This window comes from Pleurodeles waltl, chromosome 11, assembly GCF_031143425.1.
Source record: "Pleurodeles waltl isolate 20211129_DDA chromosome 11, aPleWal1.hap1.20221129, whole genome shotgun sequence".
In the NCBI taxonomy this organism is placed as follows: Eukaryota; Metazoa; Chordata; class Amphibia; order Caudata; family Salamandridae; genus Pleurodeles; species Pleurodeles waltl.
In genome coordinates, this window is record NC_090450.1 from 1,026,733,942 (window position 1) to 1,026,753,374 (window position 19,433).

A 19,433-nucleotide genomic window follows, 5' to 3' on the forward strand; every position below is an offset into this window, starting at 1 on the left:
GCTTTAGTTAGAGCTGTAACTGTCAGGGCAGCAGGTGGAGCCGATCCTGCCAGGTGCTGTGGAGGGCGCCGCTCCTGCCAGGTGCTGTGGAGGGCGCCGCTCCTGCCAGGTGCTGTGGAGGGCGCCGCTCCTGCCAGGTGCTGTGGAGGGAGCCGCTCCTGCCAGGTGCTGTGGAGGGAGCCGATCCTGCCAGGAGCTGTGGAGAGAGCCGATCCTGCCAGGTGCTATGGAGGGAGCCGATCCTCCCAGGTGCTATGGAGGGAGACGATCCTGCCAGGTGCTATGGAGGGAGCGTATCCTTCCAGGTGCTATGGAGGGAGCCGATCCTGCCAGGTACTATGGAGGGAGCCGATCCTGCCAGGTGCTATGGAGGGAGCCGATCCTCCCAGGTGCTATGGAGGGAGCCGATCCTCCTAGGTGCTGTGGAGGGAGCCGATCCTCCCAGGTGCTATGGAGGGAGCAGATCCTCCCAGGTGCTATGGAGGGAGCCGATCCTCCCAGGTGCTGTGGAGGGAGCCGATCCTCCCAGGTGCTATGGAGGGAGACGATCCTCCCAGGTGCTATGGAGGGAGCTGATCCTGCCAGGTGCTATGAGGGGAGCTGATCATGCCAGGTACTATGGAGGGAGCCGATCCTCCCAGGTGCTATGGAGGGAGCCGATCCTCCCAGGTGCAAAGGAGGGAGCCGATCCTACCAGTTGTTATGGAGGGAGCTGATCCTCCCGGATGTCATGGGTGGAGCTAAAGCTGCTACCAGGGGGTGGGAAGACGCGTCGTTGCACCACTAACCCCAGATGGGGCATGTCAGTAGAGCCAACATTGAATAGCGAGCCTCATGTGCCAAACCCATCTGTGCAGCAGACTCGGTGTGCAGTGCTTGGCGTGAGTCTCTCACCTCTTGGGTTCTGAGGGCAGAAAAAGGAAATGTTCCCCATGCATCAGGTGCACTTCATTGACTGTCTTCAAAGGTCAGACTATACTTATGTCACTGCCTAACATTTTGTCTGAGTTCATGCTTTGTTCTGTTCCTTTGCATCTGTTTTTGTTAAAATAACCATCTGCTTTTACATATGTTGTACTTGTTCAATGTGTGAGCTAATGTGCTGAGTTTGTGCATTTTACTGAAGAGTTGTTTAGAGTTAGGATGAAACTTTATATATTTTTTGTATTAAAAATAACAGCTTTACTTTAAAAAAAAACATGGTGTGATATTCGAGAAGACAATGTGCAAACTTTTCAAGTCACCTGCAGCCTAGGGAGCTTTGACTGAGATTAAACTCTCCAAAATCCTCAGGCGTTCTACAATCATCAAGCAATATTGTCAAATTTAAATGTTGAAAAGAATTACAAAATGACAGATATGTTTAGTTTGAGGATAGAAGAAATGCTGAATACACATCTAAATGGTGCTTGAAGAGGTGGCTGGTTGATCTGTAGGGCCGGGAAATTGACCACCAGGAGTCAGCACTTGACCAGACAGAGATTGGCCAGATGAAGACCTGCCACATGGTAGTCTTATCACCTCCCGTCACACCCACTGCGGATCCAAGCCATGCGATCTCAGAATTAAAGGAACAGTGCATAGTTGTGTGTTAGGCTCTAGGCAAGAGAGAGTGAGGCAGTGGGCGACTTTTGGTCACACCCCATCCTCAAATGGTTATCAAGGGTACCTGGAGCACAAGATTGGCTTTTGTGTCTTGTCCTATCAGGAGATATGAGATCCAGCCGCAGACATAACAGCCACTTCTCTGACTGCTCATTGTCTAGGAAACTCACTTCACAGACACCTGCTGATTGCTGAGGCCTTCTTAAATGACAATCATGTGGCTGTGGTGCCCAATGTTTGCTTCTGGCACCATCCAACCCTTCCCCCCCCTTCGTACTGTACCTTGGCGTTCACACCTGCAGAGGCTGCCTTGGCGCTCAGACCCCCGGACCATTCCTTGGCGCTCAGACGCCCAGAGGCTGCCTTGGCTCTCACACCCTCAGACGTTGCCTCGGGGCTCACAACCCCAGATGCTGCCTTGGTGCACAGACCCTCAGCTGCTGCCTTGGCTCTCAGACCCCCAGCTGCTGCCTTGGGGCTCACACCCCCAGATGCTGCCTTGAGGTTCACACCCCCAGACGCTGCCTTGGGGCTCACACCCCCAGACGCTGGCTTGGGGCTCACACCCCCAGACGCTGCCTTGGGGCTCACACCCCCAGACTCTGCCTTGGGGCTCACACCCCCAGACGCTGCCTTTGGGCTCAGACCCCCAGACGCTGCCTTTGGGCTCAGACCCCCAGATGCTGCCTTGGCGCTCAGACCCCCAAACACTGCCTTGGCGCTCACACCCCCAGACGCTGCCTTGGCGCTCACACCCCCAGACGCTGCCTTGGGGCTCACACCCCCAGACGCTGCCTTGGGGCTCACACCCCCAGACGCTGCCTTGGGGCTCACACCCCCAGACGCTGCCTTGGGGCTCACACCCCCAGACGCTGCCTTGGGGCTCACACCCCTAGACGCTGCCTTGGGGCTAACACCCTTAGACGCTGCCGTAGGGCTCAGACCCCCAGATGCTGCTTTGGTGCTCAGACCCCAGACGCTGCTTTGGTGCTCAGACCCCCAGACACTGCCTTGGCGCTCAGACCCCCAGAGGCTCCCTTGGCGCTCAGACCTCCAGGGGCTGCCTTGGCGGCCACACCCCCAGAGGCTGCCTTGGCGGCCACACCCCCAGAAGTTGCCTTGTAGCTCACACCCCCAGACGCTGCCTTGGGGCTCACACCCTGAGATGCTGCCTTGGCGGTCACACCCCAGACGCTGCCTTGGTGCTCAGACCCCCAGACGCTGCCTTTGGGAGTGAGATACAGCTGGTCTTCTCTCCCTCTTTGTAGGGAGCGCTCAGTCCTCCTTTGTGAGTGAATTGCCCCGTGGAGAGCCAAGCAACCAACTGTGGGTCTGGCTCCAGACACTGTGGCAACAAACTGAAGATGTGCATCTGACCAGGAACCGAAAAGTTGTGGACCTTTTTAGTCTTTATGTGGTCCACGTATTCCTCCTTGTATGTAGTGTTAGTTACATTGCTACTGCAGGTCTGCCGAGGGCCTCCACGGGATCTTGTTAGTTTTCAGAATTTTCCTTCAGTGTTATATATAGTTTCCCTTTCTCAGAGGTGGTTCTTGAATCTGTATAGAGCCTCCTTAGTATGCATTGAAAATCTGGATTTGCAATTCAATATTTGAGTCGTAAGAGATCCTTCTCTTGATGGTCTCTGCTTGACAGAGCGGACTGTCGTCCAGTCCGTTGTCGCTGGTCATGGAGGGTGCACACAAGTTCATGGAAGTATGTGCACAGGGCCACAGAAGGCTGTACCCAGGTCAATGGAAGGGTTTACACTGGTCCATGGAAGGGTGTACACGGGTCCATGGAAGGGTGTACACGGGTCCATGGAAGAGTGTACACAGGTTCATGAAAGGATGTGCACAGGTTCATGGAGGATGTGCACAAGTTTATGGAAGGATGTGCACAGGTTCATGGAAGGCTGTACACAGGTTCATGGAAGGATGTGTACAGGTCCATGGAAGGGTGTACACAGGTCCATGGAAGGGTGTGCACAGGTTCATGGAAGTGTGTGCACAGGTCCATGGAAGTGTGTGCACAGGTCCATGGAAGTGTGTGCACAGGTCCATGGAAGGTTGTGCACAGGTCCATGGAAGGTTGTGCACAGGTCCTTGGAAGGGTGTGCACAGGTCCATGGAAGGGTGTACACAGAGCCATGAACAGATGTACACAGGTCCATGGAAGGGTGTCACGGGTCAATGGAAGGGTGTACACGGGTCCATGGAATGGTGTGCACAGCTCCATGGAATGGTGTGCACAGGTCCTTGGAAGGTTGTGCACAGGTCCATGGAAGGATGTACACAGGCCCATGGAAGGATGTACACAGGCCCATGGAAGGGTGTGCACAGGTCCATGGAAGGATGTGCACAGGGCCATGGAAGGGTGTACACAGGTCTATTAAAGGGTGTACACAGGTCCATGGAAGGGTGTACACAGAGCCATGGACAGATGTACACAGAGCCATGGACAGATGTACACAGAGCCATGGAAGGATGTACACAGGTCCATGGAAGTGTGTGCACAGGTCCATGGAAGGGTGTGCACAGGTCCTTGGAAGGGTGTACAGGGGGTCATAGAAGGGTGTACACAGGTTCATGGAAGGGTGTAGAGGGAGTCATGGAAGGGTGTAGAGGGAGTCATGGAAGGGTGTTCATGGAAAGGGGTACACGGGTTCATGTAAAGGGGTACACAGGTTCATTTAAGGGTGTAAATGGGTTCAAGAAAGGGTTTACACAGTTTCATGCAATAGTTTACACGGTTTCATGGAAGGGTGTACGCAGGTTTATGGAAGAGTGTACACAGGTTCATGGAAGGGTGTTACACGGGTCCATGGAAGGGTTTGCATAGGTCCATGGAAGGGTGTACACACGTTCATGAAAGGGTGTACACACGTTCATGGAAGGGTGAACACAGGTTAATGGAAGGGTGTACACAGGTTCATGGAAGGGTGTACACAGGTTCATGGAAGGGTGTACACAGGTTCATGGAAGGGTGTGCACATGTTCATGGAAGGATGTGCATGGGTCCATGGAAGGGTGTACACGGGTCCATGGAAGGATGTGCACGGGTCCATGGAAGGGTGTACACAGGTCCATGGAAGGATGTGCACAGGTCCATGGAAGGGTGTACACAGGTTCATGGAAGGGTGTACACAGGTCCATGGAAGGGTGTGCACAGGTCCATGGAAGGGTGTACACAGGTCCATGGAAGGATGTGCACAGGTCCATGGAAGGGTGTACACAGGTCCATGGAAGGATGTGCACAGGTCCATGGAAGGATGTGCACAGGTCCATGGAAGGGTGTACACAGGTTTATGGAAGGTGTACACGGGTTCATGGAAGGGTGTACACGGGTTCATGGAAGGGTGTACACGGGTCCATGGAAGGGTGTGCATAGGTCCATGGAAGGGTGTGCATAGGTCCATGGAAGGGTGTGCAATGTTTCATGGAAGGGTGTACACATGTTCATGCAAGGGTGTACACACGTTCATGGAAGGGTGTACACAGGTTTATGGAAGGGTGTACACAGGGCCATGGAAGGATGTAGACAGGTTCATGGAAGGGTGTACACAGGTCCATTGAAGGGTGCACACAGGTTCGCTGCGGCAACCACCCTGCCACAGAGTGAGGTCTCACTAGGAAAACGCATTCTGTTGGTGTGGTGACAACTGCATGTCACAGCTGGTTGTATCTACATTCTGGAGACTTTCCTTACCAAGGACTTTCCTTACCCAGCACATGGGTCTCAGTAAATCAGAGGCCCACCAGTGTTCAAGTTACATAGTGACAGAACCAGCGGGACCAGGTCCAGGCGCCATAAAACCTACACCATGACAAATTCCTTGCGAGGTCTTCCTATATGAGAAAACAGTCTTAATTCATTATCACTGAAAGGAGAGACTGATTCCAACCACATAAACTGATGAATCTTTGACAAAAGGCAAAATGTAGAGTTATTAAGGCTGGCTTCAGAAGCCAAAACTGATATGAGTTGTAGTAAATGTTAGATAAAATATTGTCTCAACGATTTGAAGCTCCAGCTAAATGCAACATAAATATTTAAATCTGTAAATTGGCTGACACAAAATTGTTAAGTGGATTGACCTCTGTTAATTTGTAAATTTATGTTAAATCTGTCTACTTTAGAGTACACACTGCTACAATTGGGATAACTTGAACCACCTGAGATGCAGAGAAACATGTTTAATTAGCCTGATTATCTTCTAGGACAAAAGCTTTTTATTTTGGAGTAGTACTAAAAAGAGCAGAGAAAGTAAGGAGACGGCGCTGGCCCACTCTGAGAAACTCATGGCGGCCCCCAGTCCCAATGGGACAGTGCTGCACGAAGCCAGCCTCTAGGTGGGTACCAGGTAAATGGTGGTAACGCAGCCGGAGAGCCAATGGCAGTAAAGCAAATGTGTAATTCTAAAACTCATGTTAAATGCACAATGATGAATGTGTTCTTTGCTTTCTAACTCTATAACATGACAGCTGGCTCCTGCTACCACTAACACACGGTGCAATGCTAACCCTTGTCAATGATGCTGAGACCATGTGCCATCTCTGTTCACCAGACTTTCAATGTTGGGAAAATGATGCTAACGAGAAGCTGTCATTCATTTTGTATCTAAAACTGTTACTTTTCTTAACCTTCTTTTCACAATCACGAATTGTTACTGATAGTGTCACGCTTCGTGTTTCATCTGTCCTATAACACATCTCCACCGTAGGATAGAAGTGGCATGGGCCACCCACCTCCCTCCTGGCTGCCCTCTCCCCTTAAGATACACCTCTGGGACTCCCCTTTCCTCCCTGGGGTCTTCTCTTCTGGACTTTTACTCTTTGCACCATCTCAGGACGTTGCCCGCCTTGCTGGCAGGTTTGCCCGTTCCTCGATCGAGGGTAGGCAGAGAGAATGGCAACGAAACACTTACAACTCCAAATGTGTGATCCATAATTTGGAAGGGGACAACACAGAAGGCTTCAGATTGCTAACCTAAGCACTTGTTCTTTTTTTCCATTTTAAGAAGTAGCCCATTGATGGTCATATTAAAAATGCTGTATTGAGGTATTTAAATATGAATGTGCTTGCAAGGGACCCTCCACTAGCCTTTGTCATAGGAGAACACACACTGGTGGACACAACTGTTCTTTTTTTTTTAAATTAGAGCTGTTTGCATCAAGAGGTGTGCGTTTTGCATAATTTACCTAACCTGTCTCCATACGAGTAATTCTACTGAATCACGTTTTATGTAAAGTAAACCACCAGACTGTATAGATTTTATGTGATTTCTTGTTCGTTGAGATGCTTCAAGTAAGGTAAAAACTCTTCTACTTAACACAAATGGAAGAGTTTGTGGGACCCTTCTTAATTTGTTGCCAATAAGGCAGTCTGTTTCATGTTTCCCTTTGAAGTGTGTTCTAAATGATACATGTGTTCTGTTCGTTGTCTTTTAGTTACATTTTAGAGATTCGGACAAAATGGGTTATATATGTTAATTTGTTTACTCCAGCATCAAAGAAGCTGCAAGATTAACTACAATTCCCATGAACAGTAGGGAAAGTGCTTGGACGCCTTCAGTCCTAGGAGCCAATCAGCACAGAGAGGAATACTTGTAGCTGTTCTCTCATTCCAACCAATCCTTTTTCTTATGCCCCTGGTAGTTAAATGATGGGACAATGTGGGGGTCTCTGTTGGGAGCAGGGTGGATCTGTGTGCGGGTTTATATGGATCACTCAGGATCCTGCATTTCCTAGAGGTAAGTAGGAGGGTTACAAGTCCTGAGGCAGAGAGGAGACAGAGTGAATGAACCTTCCTAGCAAGAAACCCACGACCTGCAGATATTTACTGCACACCCCTGTTAATTCCTTTACCTCGACCATCCAGACTGAGTCCTACAGCACTATGCCAACGTCATCTTGGCACGTGAGAACACTAAACCCATGAGATGGCCCTGCAGGCAGAAGCAGCACAAACCTGAATGCCGATAACATCACCACTGACAATGGCACACAGTTACCCGCCATTACTCTGCGTCCCGGTCTTACTTGTCGCAGTCTCCTCTCCACGAGTGACTGCTTCTTTGACACAATTTTCACCAAGATAAATAAACTGCTTCTCATCCCTTCAATATAATCGCGCCCTCTGTTTCTACTATCTTCATAAAGAGGAAGCAGCCATCTCCACTTCCTGTAACCACAAGGAGAACCGGAAGTGAAGCCGATAATCCAAAACTGGATGGGAGAGCTGGAAAATTTGGAGTGTGACGAGGTAGGCCTGGACTTAGAGTAATGAAGACTTCCAATAGGTAACCTGGGCCTTACCTCCTCGTCTGTCTTCCTCGTCTCAGTCCTCACTTCATGAGCTGGTACCCAACCTCAGAAATCAACTTCGGATATCACACACATATCACATGCTGTGTAGAACTAAAGTGAATCAATCGCATTACTTCTTCACATTCAGAATTCATGAACCAACAGAAGCGTCTTTACGTTCTCCCAGCTGCAGTGTTAAATGTCCACATGGCCACATTACAAATGCCCAACATAGATGCTCCTTTCAGTGCTGGCCAGGAAGCCACAATACCTCCCCTACACCTATCCTGCTAAGATATTACCCTTTCTCTTCTAGGCTATGAAAATAGCGTGCTTTAGACACCGATTCAAAGTTGACGAAGATGGTTTAAGCCCTTGAGCTTAAACACCGAAGTTTACAGAAAGGACATCTGCTTTCCTGAATGCTTTTGTTGTGTCTAGGTAGATCTTGAGAATGCTGTGAACATCTAGGGTTTGCAAATGTTCCTCCTCCAGCGAGGAAGGAGATGAAACATACCCCAGGAGAAATAAGGGGCAGACTGAATAAAACTCCGGCAGCACTGCAGACATGGCACTGTGCTGCTCTCTCCCTAGTTTTCGCACACATTCAGGCTGCCTAGTGCCACGCAGACATCTTTGCACCATGGTACTAGGGTATCTGTGTCATGTTTAGCAGAGGTTTTGTACTGGATGTGTGTTGTACACTGCAGCATACATACACAGTTTGAAAAGTTTGCAAACATTTAAAACATTTCTCCTTTTTAACACCTGCCTTAATGAGTTGTTATTTTTTTGCTGCCCAACACTTTCCTATTGTTAGTAGAAAGGGCTTTGAATCAAAAGTATGGGCCTTTCCATGGGAATGTCCATGTACCGCCCATGGAATACTTTCTTCACACAAAGTATTGCAAAGCGTTGTAAGGAAATGCTTTGTGTTCCTTTCAGTCAACACAACACAAAACAAGTCTTGTGCTGGAAACTAAGGGCCATATTTATACTTTTTGATGCACAACTGCGCCAACGCAGTTGTGCGTCAAAAATTTTAACGCCGGCTAACGCCATTCCAAAGCGCCATGTGGGCGCCTTATTTATGGAATGACGTTAGCCGGCGCAGCTGACTGGTGTGCGTAGAAAAAAATGACCCACACCAGGCAGCGCCGGCGTAGGGGAAAATGGAGCTTGGGCGTCAAAAAATGGGGCAAGTCAGGTCTGAGGCAAAATATTGGCCTCAACCCGATTTTTTTTTAACTCCCAACCCCCATTGAAATGACTCCTGCCTTAGCACAGACAGGAGTCATGCCCCCTTGCCCAATGGCCATGCCCAGGGGACTTATGTCCCCTGGGCATGGTCATTGGGCATAGTGGCATGTAGGGGGGCACAAATCAGGCCCCCCTATGCCACAAAAAATAAAATAAAATAATACTTACCTGAACTTACCTTAAGTTCCCTGGGATGGGTCCCTCCATCCTTGGGCATCCTCCTGGGGTGGGCAAGGGTGGCAGGGGGTGTCCCTGGGGGCATGGGAGGGCACCTGTGGGCTCCTTCCGAGCCCACAGGTCCCTTAACGCCTGCCCAGACCAGGCGTTAAAAAATGACGCAAAAGCGGCTGGACGTCATTTTTTTTGACCCGCCCACTCCCGTGCGTCATTTTTGCACGGGAGTTTAAATAAGGCGCACATGCCTTGGAGTCATTTTTTAGACGGGAACGCCTACCTTGCATATCATTAACGCAAGGTAGGTGTCCACGCTAAAAAAATGACGCAAACTCCAAGATCTTTGGCGCTAGACGGGTCTAACGCCAAAGTATAAATATGGAGTTAGCTTTGTGTTGGATTTGCGTAAAAAAAAACGACGCAATTCCGCCGCAAACAGAGTATAAATATGCCCCTAAATTCCAAATAAATATTTCGTGCCTGTTTATATCACTTTAGTTACACAAATCAAGTGCAAAATGTTAGTAAATCTGCCCCCAAATCTTTCTACCAATAAAGAGTTGAAGGAATTTTAGGAACAAATTCACGACTAGGACAAAGAACTACCTTTTTTTGGAAAATAATCAAGGAAAGGTTTGGACATAAAAAAGCAAGTAACTCATCAGTTCTCCTGCCAGGTGAAATGCGTACCAGAAACAACATTTTATTTGACAGAAACTTTAAATATGCCTGATCTAAGGTTTCAAAGTGAACTTCTTGCAATGCTTGAAGGACCAAAGGCAGACCCCAGGATAGCATAGGACAATGAAGTACTGGGCTCGTCAGGAGGAAGCTTTTCAGCAGTTGAGACACCAGCAGAGACTTCAAGTCAGGACTCCTAAAGTATTGCTGCTCATTGAGCATGAGGGGTAGCTGCTGCTATACCCAATAAAAAGCATCTTTCAAAAAATCCAAATCCTGCGTAGTGTCAGTCAGTATTTTAGATGAGTCGCTATCCCTACGCCATCTGTAAAAATACTGCTAATGACAGGAATATGATTTCAGTGTAAATGGCTGTCTGGATTGCTAAATCAAAGATGCTATCTCCAGGGAACAGCGTCTTGTCCCTAAATTCACCATTTCAGCAGCCATCTTCCCTGTTGCAGGCAAGAGAATGTTGCAATTGTACTCCCTTCAGAGGGGGTAGGGTTAGGGTTTCAGAGGTATGGAAGCAGAGGTACCAATTAGGGTGTACCCCTAACTAAGAAGAGAAGTAGACGGAATCAATGACATCACCTCAAACCAGGAACTGCCAGCAACTCCATTACTTGATCCCTCTTGATCACACACAAAAAGGACATTGCATCCACCTTCCATGCCTATTGATTATGGAGTGGTTGTGCAGGACCAAGGCAGGAGAACATTTTCCTTTTATTGCAGATAGATCTCCAGAAGGCAAAACATCTTCACAATCTGCTGGAATTCCTTGGACCAGCAACAAAGTTGTCAATGAAGGAAAGGGTCTGCTTAGGTGGGTTAGAGACCCATTCTCTCTCCCCAGAAGAAAAACTGTCTTTAGAGATAGGGGATTACTCTGTGCCAAAGAGCTGATTTTCTGAAGAAGAAACTCCAATAACTCCCAAAATCTGCATTCGAGAACCCCCTTGGTGTTTGATGTACTCAATGACCATATGATTGTCCGTCCTGACGTGGTCCTTTATCGCTAGGCTAAACCTAAGGATGCCCAACTACATTGCCTTATGTTCTCTCCAAATGGATGAACGTGCTGCATATGACTGGACCACCTCCCTTTGGCTGTCTTGTTCCCCAGAGTGGCTCACCATCCAAACTGCTGGCATCTGTTGTGACTACCCTGAAAGGTTGGATTTGTACCAGGGTTAGCTTGGATAACTTCTCTTCCTTCAACCACCATTACAGATCTTCTCACATTTTTTGTGTTACCAGAACCTTTTGTTTGAACTACATTTGGTATACAGTGTCTCCGTAAGTAGTTTACCAGAGGATATAAATGTTACTTGGCCCATGGTGCAGTTATCAAGGATAAGCCTCTGTATTCTCAGCTATTCCCTGGCTGACAACGCTCTGCAAGCGAGCCTGGGGAATAGATAAGACATCAGTTTCTGTTTCCTAGAGGTTGTAAGAAACACCTTTACCAAGTCTGTTCTGAAATGCCGCTGTTTAAACTAAAGGTCTTGATAGGTGGGATGTTGACTCATTTAACAAGAGTTCATGATTTCAAACATGCATATGTCCTTCACGTGTTGATGAGCCTTTGCAAAAGAACTGCAGATCAACCAGTCATCTAAATACGTTAACACTTAAATTCCTTTAGAATTAATTACACCTACCAATGGTTCCAGGACCTTTGTGTACACCACTGGAGAAATTTATAGGCCAAACCAGTGAACTTTGAGCTGATCATGTTCAGCATGAACACAGAAACGGGGATACTTCTGTGAGGTTTGGTGGCCTGGAACATTAAGGTACACATCCAGGATGTCTAGCGATTCACGGAAATATCCAGTGTTTGTAAACTGACAGATTCCTTGAAGGTTGACATCTTAAATGCCACATAAGGAATAACATAATTTTCCATCTTCAAATCCACTAATGGCCTGCAACCTCCTAAACACTCTTTCACAAGGAAAACAATGGAGTAAAACCACTTTCCTCTCTGACTATGTGGGACTTGGATTGTAGCTCTTCTTTCCTCCACCTGATGGATTCCATCCATTAAAGCCTTCTTCTGCTGTGAAAATAATCTGGTGCATTCTATGCGATAGCCCTTTGTCTAACTTCAAATACGTATTGATCTGTTACAGAGGCTTTCTAGTTGTCCAAAAAGAACCTCAGATCACCCCCCCCCCACACACACACACTGGATGATAAAGGGGAGCTGTGGTATAATCAGGCTTTTGGTGATGGCTGTTTCTGATTCATCACTGCTCATTGCTGCATCTGGGATTTTTTTCTGAAGATGGGACTCATCGGCCAAGTCTCCCTTTTGTAAAAGTGCTGGTTTCAAAATTCTAAAGGATCGACAACATGTCCCCGGTGACCCAAAAAACGTTGCTCCTAATGGTTTCTTTACCAGGGCCATCAGGTTTCTGTCTTCCAATGGCTTCTTCAGCACATTCTCTACTTGCGATATAAATATTTTAGCCTGAAAATGGAATTTTCATCAATAAAACTTTGAGTCATGTCTTCTTTCCAAGACCACAATATCTAGCAGCAGTTGATGATTCGGCTGAAGCAACTCCAATGCTTAGGGAACCAAATGATACATCAGACTAAAATCAGTCCTATTGTCCCATTATTGCCAGTCTTAGTCACCTCAGCACCTTGATCCAGCAACTCTGATAACTTTTGGAAATTCTTCATCAAGGGTGGGATACTAAAATATGGTTTGAGTGGCCTTATTGAGAAGTTGGAAGCTGCATATGATCTCGTTATTGCCAAGGCCACCCTTTTGTCTTTGAGATTTTCTGGCATAACCCCATCAGAAATTATTGCTTACTTACAGAATAATCCTGCCACCTTGATGATTGATGAAAATTCCTCAGCAAACCCTCGAAGCCGACACCTTTTAGAGAGAAACAAAGATATTCATGTTTTTCCGCTTCCTTCTATTCACCTTGTATTACTTTCCTAAGCGCTCTATGAAGAAGCAAACGTTCAGGTCCTCTCTTCTGGTACTGAAAAAAGAAGTTTTCTTCTACTTCTTGCAGTGGAGCATCAAGGGAAGCCGTGTTTTCTTCCAGGTGTTGAAAAGCATCCTTGAATGCTAGTCTGTAAATACCTCTTCCCCCTCCGCATCCTGACTTGCTTCAGTAGAGTCTGAGCGTGATCTTTTAAGGGATGGTGACATCTTTGTTGTTTAAAGGCTGCGGCAACAACCACCTCAGTCTCTCGATGTCACCCATCATCAGAATCTAGTTTGAGGATTGAATATCCCTGCAGTGTGGGATTCGAGATAACAGATAAAATAGATGAGTGCTAATACAGGTAGGCATTGGGTAAACATTTACGGATCTGTCATTACTACGTATAGTAACAATGGCATTGATATTGGGTTACACTTACACAAACCTCAGTCACTATTGGGGTGCTTTATGTGCGGGAATGTGAAAGCATACATCATTCAGACTGAGTGCTGCGTCAGTCTCCCACACACAACAGCAGGATGACGTCTTGCACGCTCACCACCTTGAAGTGATTGGAGTTGATGTAGCGATTGAAAATCCACAAGTTCAACATTGGTCTCCAGGTTTTTTCCATTTTGAGGATTTGGAAGCAAAGTGAGTTTCCTTTTTTCCTGTTATAGCATTATGTTGATAACCCTTTTTTGTAGAAGTTCCTGCATCTGTCCCCTCGAAAGGCTGAGATGGTTGTGGTGATTGGAGCCATGCTTTGAAACTCCAAGTAGTTGGGCAACGGTGGGCAACACCCAGTGATTGGAGGTTACGTTCTCCATTGATGAATCTATGACCCCATCCTTCCCTAGCAGGTGGTGAGTGGTTGGTGGAGAATGCAAGGAAGGTCACCGCATAATGGTAGAGTTGTCTTTTCTTTATGCACCTCTTCCCCTATAGAAACCAACCAATGGGCTTCACTCTTGGGAGGGGAAGGGTGAACCGCACAGCTAAATCCCCAGTAAAGTCCTTAGTAACATGACATCCTTCGCACATCAAAGGTGCATTAAGAATCATAGACCCTTAATTTCCTCGACACACGCCAAGCAAATGCAGGAGGTTAACTAACGGTGTCCTGTGCCATATTGCTGAGCTCTGTATCCTCTAAATTTTAATATAAGAAAATCTACAAACGTTTATCATATTACATTACACTGAACTCTGTATGCATCTGACCAGCTTCTCTTTTTGAATTTCCTTTGACCAAAGTGGCTTTAATGTATTCTGGCCACCTGGCCCTCGCATGACTCTCAAGTCACCCTCTTCTCAGGCCCTCAACCCTTGCACAAGACACTGTGGTTCCGCACAGCCCTCATGCATTTGTTTATAGTTTTGATGAGCAGCAAAGAAAGAGAAATGGTTTCAGAGACAAAACAAGATTCCTGCTGATTGACTCTTCACCGCCTGAGGTTTTTATTCACACTCCTCGTGTACAGACCTGCACTATCTACAGGGATAGTACAGCCTGTAGTTGTATAACCCCTGGAAGTAAGAATCATTTTTGAATAAATGAGGAATAACTTTAAGTAACAGCGTTTCTGCACATTTTTAAAAATCCAGTTACACTCTATCACTGGCCTTTCGCTGATGACAGAATGACATGGAGTTACCCCATTGTGGTGCGGCATTGCTTATCACGCAAAATATGTGAAAATGGCTGAAGCATGCGACAGTCCGGTTACTGCAACTTCCTTTCCTTCTGAATACCCCTCTCGTTCCTCGGACCAATGGAAATAGTAGTTTTTCTCTCTGCTGTCTTTGATGCTGAGGTTGAGGTGAGACAGGATTTGCACAGAACACCAAGGCTGGATTCATTGTGTTAAATGTCTCAGTATAGGTGGTCAAGTGAGGTGCCTACTCCTGACGTCTTAGGATCCTTGCGAACTTAAATTGTAAGCCCTGCAGGTTTGCTAATATATTTCATCCCTTGTTCTCTTGATTAACAGAAACCGAGCCCAGAAGTGAAAGAGGAAACCACGGTTATCGGAAACTCTTCGAATTCACAAACGACCCTTCTCGAGAACACGTATGTGAGTGTGGATGACGAGATGCTGAACACGTCATAGCTGTCCAGTGTCCAGGTCTGCCCCTGTGGATATGCAGATATAGATATGCGAAACAAACATATCATCTGTTATTGAACAATTCTGTCATTAGATTATCGCAAAGTGATCCAACCATACCAAGTGCAAATTTACTGTTGAATCATGAACTAAATGAAAAAGTGACAATTTAAGAGGAAACTGTGAGCAATATGTTAGTATATTTAATTCCTGGATTATGCAGTGAAACTCTTTAAAAAGCATCTCAATTTTCAACTTTCCATGTTTAGGAAATTTGCCGTTTAAGCCAACCTCATGTGCCTGTGGCCTGAATCTCCCCACACTGCCTGAATCTTCCAATGATGGCAAAGAAAACAAAAGTTGGCCAAATCTTCACACATTCTAAAATCTTCCAAAGTTGACCAAAGCATTAAGCATTGCCCAAATCTTCCCATGGTTCCCAAATCATTGAAGGTTGACCAAAGCTTGCTGTGTAGCCCATACGCGCAGTCTTCTGTTGATTCCGCCACGTGCCAGCAAGCACTGCTGCAGAAATCTAGGCTGGGGGACACTGGCAGGCAGAGCTGTATGTTTTGCTATTTCTTTTTTCTTTCATGTGTTCGGACTTGTGGAGGTTGAGCAGACATAATTTTAGGGAAGAACATAACCAGTTATAAAGTTCAGGTGATGTGGATTTAGCAGCTGCTGTTTCGTGTGTGTGGCCAGAAGAGTCTAAACTTGTGTGAACCTGGACAGAAAAGTCTTGGTTATATGTAAATCTACTTCTTTGAGTTCTAATTTAAGTTAAAGGTGAGAAACATTCCCCCTTCATGGAAGACTTTGCCCATCTCTTGAGGTTCTTCTTGCCTCCTTCCATCAGCTTTGAGGACAGGTTGGTTTTCCTCACGGTGGTGAAGACTGTCTGCATCAGCAAGTAATGTTCCTCTATACAGCACTTAGCTACTCATTGTTTGACAATCAACCCTTCCTTAGTCCATAAGAAACCATTCACTGCACAATTATTTCAAACACTCTTCTGCCACAAGCACAACCCATCTCCTTGAAATGTTTAGTGTTAAAAACACAACAGGTTCTCGAAAAGAGGATGCCATAAGTGGCCCCTGCTCTGCTGCTAGAATATCAGAGAGCTCTGGGCTGCACAGATGACTTGTGGAGAGCAGTCAGCTGGCAGGCCTCAGTCCTCTGGATGCTCTGGGGTCGTGGTTTGCACACATCAGTCCTCTGGATGCTTGGACGGGGTGTGATGTCTGTAGTACATGCCATGAAGCCTCGTGAATCACTCTTTCTATGGAGCAGCTTCTTGTGTCCCCCGAGCTGTAAAAGGACTAACTTGCCAAAAGTAATGGATGGAGAGCTAACATTTCATGTCGGTCGAGCGCAGCGTTGCGTGGCTTCTGCCACAGGACATTGTGACTTTCCGTGGTACTTCTGTAAAATTCACAATTCACTTTCACTAGTGGGTGTGTTTGTGAATGGGTGCATATTTACAGTTTGATTTCTGCCCCGCATTCACCAGTGCCTTTACAGCTCAGCTTCCAGGAGGGCCCCTGTGTCGGCAATCAGCACTGGCTGTGTCTGTGGAGCCACTGTTTACCACTGCCTATGTGTGTGTGGTCAGCATTCCCCAGTTCCCACCACTGTGATAAGTTTGTACTATATCTGAGGGAGGGGTGGCGCTGAGAGCTGTGTAACCCATTACAAGGTAAACAAGTGAAGAACCTCACTTTATATGCACATGAACCGAGCAGACGCCTCTGCCCTAGAAAGGCAGCACACTGGAGCGCCAAAGTCTCTAAGAAGTCCCTGGGAGTTCAGGGCCTCGCTGAGGGCTGCAGGCGGCTTCAGTGCTTGACCCTTCAGACTGGTGGTGCCACATGTCGCAGGACTTCATGGCAGGACGTCCCCTGACACATCCGCAGCAAAAGTCAGCCCAGACAGACTCTGACTCCCACAGACACTGTTCTAGGATATAAGTCTTCAAGGGTTGAACCCCGGTCCAGGTGCCATTCCTTCCAGCAGCTCCAACGACCTCTGTCCTCTCCTGAGCAGTGCCAGTGTGGTCTCCCATCGTTGAACCCTTGACGGCCTCAGCAGCACCTGTGATCCTTCATCGCAGCACTGCCTCAGCAGTCTGTGTAATCCGACATCTCTGCACTGCCTCAGCAGTCTGTGTAATCTGACATCTCTGCACTGCCTCAGCAGTCATTGTGTGATGTGACGGCTGTGCACTGCCTCAGCAGTCTGTGTAATCTGACATGTCTGGAAAGCCTCAGCAGTCATTGCAAGATGTGACATTTCTGCACTGTTCAGCAGTCAATGTGATCCTTCATCATTGCACTGCCTCAGCAGTCTATGTGATTCTTCATCATTGCACTACCTCAGCAGTCTGTGTAATCTGACATCTCTGCACTGCCCAGTGGTGGTCCAGAATTTAGACCATGTACCAGCGGTGGTCCAGAGTTTACACCACGTGCCAGTGGTGGTCCAGAGTTTAGACCATGTGCCACTGGTGGTCCAGAGTTTAGACCACGTACCAGCGGTGGTCCAGAGTTTAGACCATGTGACAGTGGTGATCCAGAGTTTAGACAATCTGTGCGGGGTGATCCAGGGCTCCCCGGTCACTAATCTGAGGGGACCTCCCTTTACTTTGTCTTCATATTGCACTTTTATATAATCAAAATTTCTCTCTGATTTCATTCTTTTTGTCGCTTGTACACACAAATTCCAATTGTTTACAGATGTGGAATAACTCAAATTATGGAGGGAACCCAGATGTGTGTGTGTTTACATTTGGAAGTTTTTAATAAACAGTAATTCATGTGTCTGTTTACAAACCCAAAGACCATGCTGTTTGTCTAACGCCTAGCTGATTAATATGTTTCTTGTAACTGTTTCTCTGTTGGTAGATGTGATTAATGTTGAAAACGTGCTTTTCAATTGTGTAGATGTCTTTTAGATGAAAACCAAATTTGATATCATGGCATTTTCCTTCTAAGAATATTTCTCATTTGCACTTGTCATACACATTGCAGTCCTTGTCACAGATCCTACATCCCCATGGCAGACCCCCTCCCACCCAAAAGATCTCCTTCAGGTGTTTTGCAGAATAGGATTCTCACGAGTCCGTGTGTTGGACGCTGAGAAGGGAGGTGGGCCTCATGTCTTTCAAGGCGAGGGTGCATGGACCAGCCAGCTCCTCTTGCGGTACACTCTACTATTCAAGTTCTGGGATCTGCAGCTTACTCCCGCACCCCCTTTTCCTGACCACACACTCGCACGTGTAAATTCGGGGTGACCAGAAACCCCCACAATGTCAGTTTTACAAAGCGCCTAGTGCCCCATGGAAATCATGTTCATGATAGAGTCTCAGAGCTCTTCTAGAGAAGCTCAAATTTAATGAATGCGATTAAATCAAAATGCGCAAGAGGATCAGTAGTAGCGCTTTGACTGTCACTCATTTCAGAACCTCAATGGCACATATGGCCAATTGTAAGTTTATTCAATGTGAAAAGCACAATAAATGCGAGATGGAAATTTTCTTTTGAAATGAGCTAATGTATAACAAATGCAGTGCTTGACTAAGGAGAGACCGCACAGCCACCAGGAGGAACAAACAAGGCTTCTCCGCTCCTTGGATTGAGGACTTTGATGGCCAGAGATGGTCCTCGGCCTTCTGACCCCATGCACTGATACACAACCATAATGCAATAGTGCACACTTGAAGGTGGAACCCAAACCAGTGGCCATTTGTGCTTGTCTAGCAGTACGTAGGTTCTATTGATGGAAAATAAAAACAATGTATATTTCACTCAACGCTATGCACTTAAACATTGTTGCTACGTTAGTCCAACTTTGTGGTTCGGCCAAACGCTGTATTTCTTTTTGTGTTCTTGTGCACACAGACAATCAGTCTGCGTTCAGCTCTACTTTCAGGAATTGTAAGGAAGGTATTAACTGTTAAGTATTTTGAACCTATGCAGTATTTGCAGTTTTTTGATAATCTGTTGACTAATAAATATGCAACTACTGAACACTCGATTATTTTCTGATGTTGATTCTAAATTGTTTATTGATTGTTTTCTACACTTACTGGGGTAGCAAAACCTCTTGCAAGGGGGCCCTCTTGCAAGGAAAGGTAAGGGGCTCCCCTATGGTGCCCATACCCTCGAAGTCGCTGACCACCCAGTGGAAGTACTCCACCTTTTGTCTTCAGCATCCACAAGACCTCAACAGGAGTTTTTGTGATACATTTAGCGTTAAATAGAAAACATTTATGTTTGTCGAATGAGTATGCTCTACATACATGCACACTAAAAACCGAGTTCTGTTCA

General features: G+C 46.8%; 1 protein-coding gene across 3 annotated transcripts in view; it reads left to right on the plus strand.

Moving 5' to 3' along the window:
- The window catches only part of SCARB1 (scavenger receptor class B member 1), a 505,116-nt gene extending 485,978 nt beyond the window's left edge, over positions 1-19,138 (plus strand). For 2 of the 3 annotated variants that reach the window (XM_069215379.1, XM_069215381.1), the window contains exons 12-13: positions 5,826-5,957; positions 14,986-15,101. In XM_069215379.1, coding sequence (XP_069071480.1) covers positions 5,826-5,957 — 132 coding nt within the window. In that variant the 3' untranslated portion in view covers positions 14,986-15,101. Of the gene's footprint in view, positions 1-5,825; positions 5,958-14,985 lie in introns of all 3 variants that reach the window. The other variant, XM_069215380.1, reaches the window with a different exon arrangement.
- Positions 19,139-19,433: the final 295 nt, after the last annotated feature.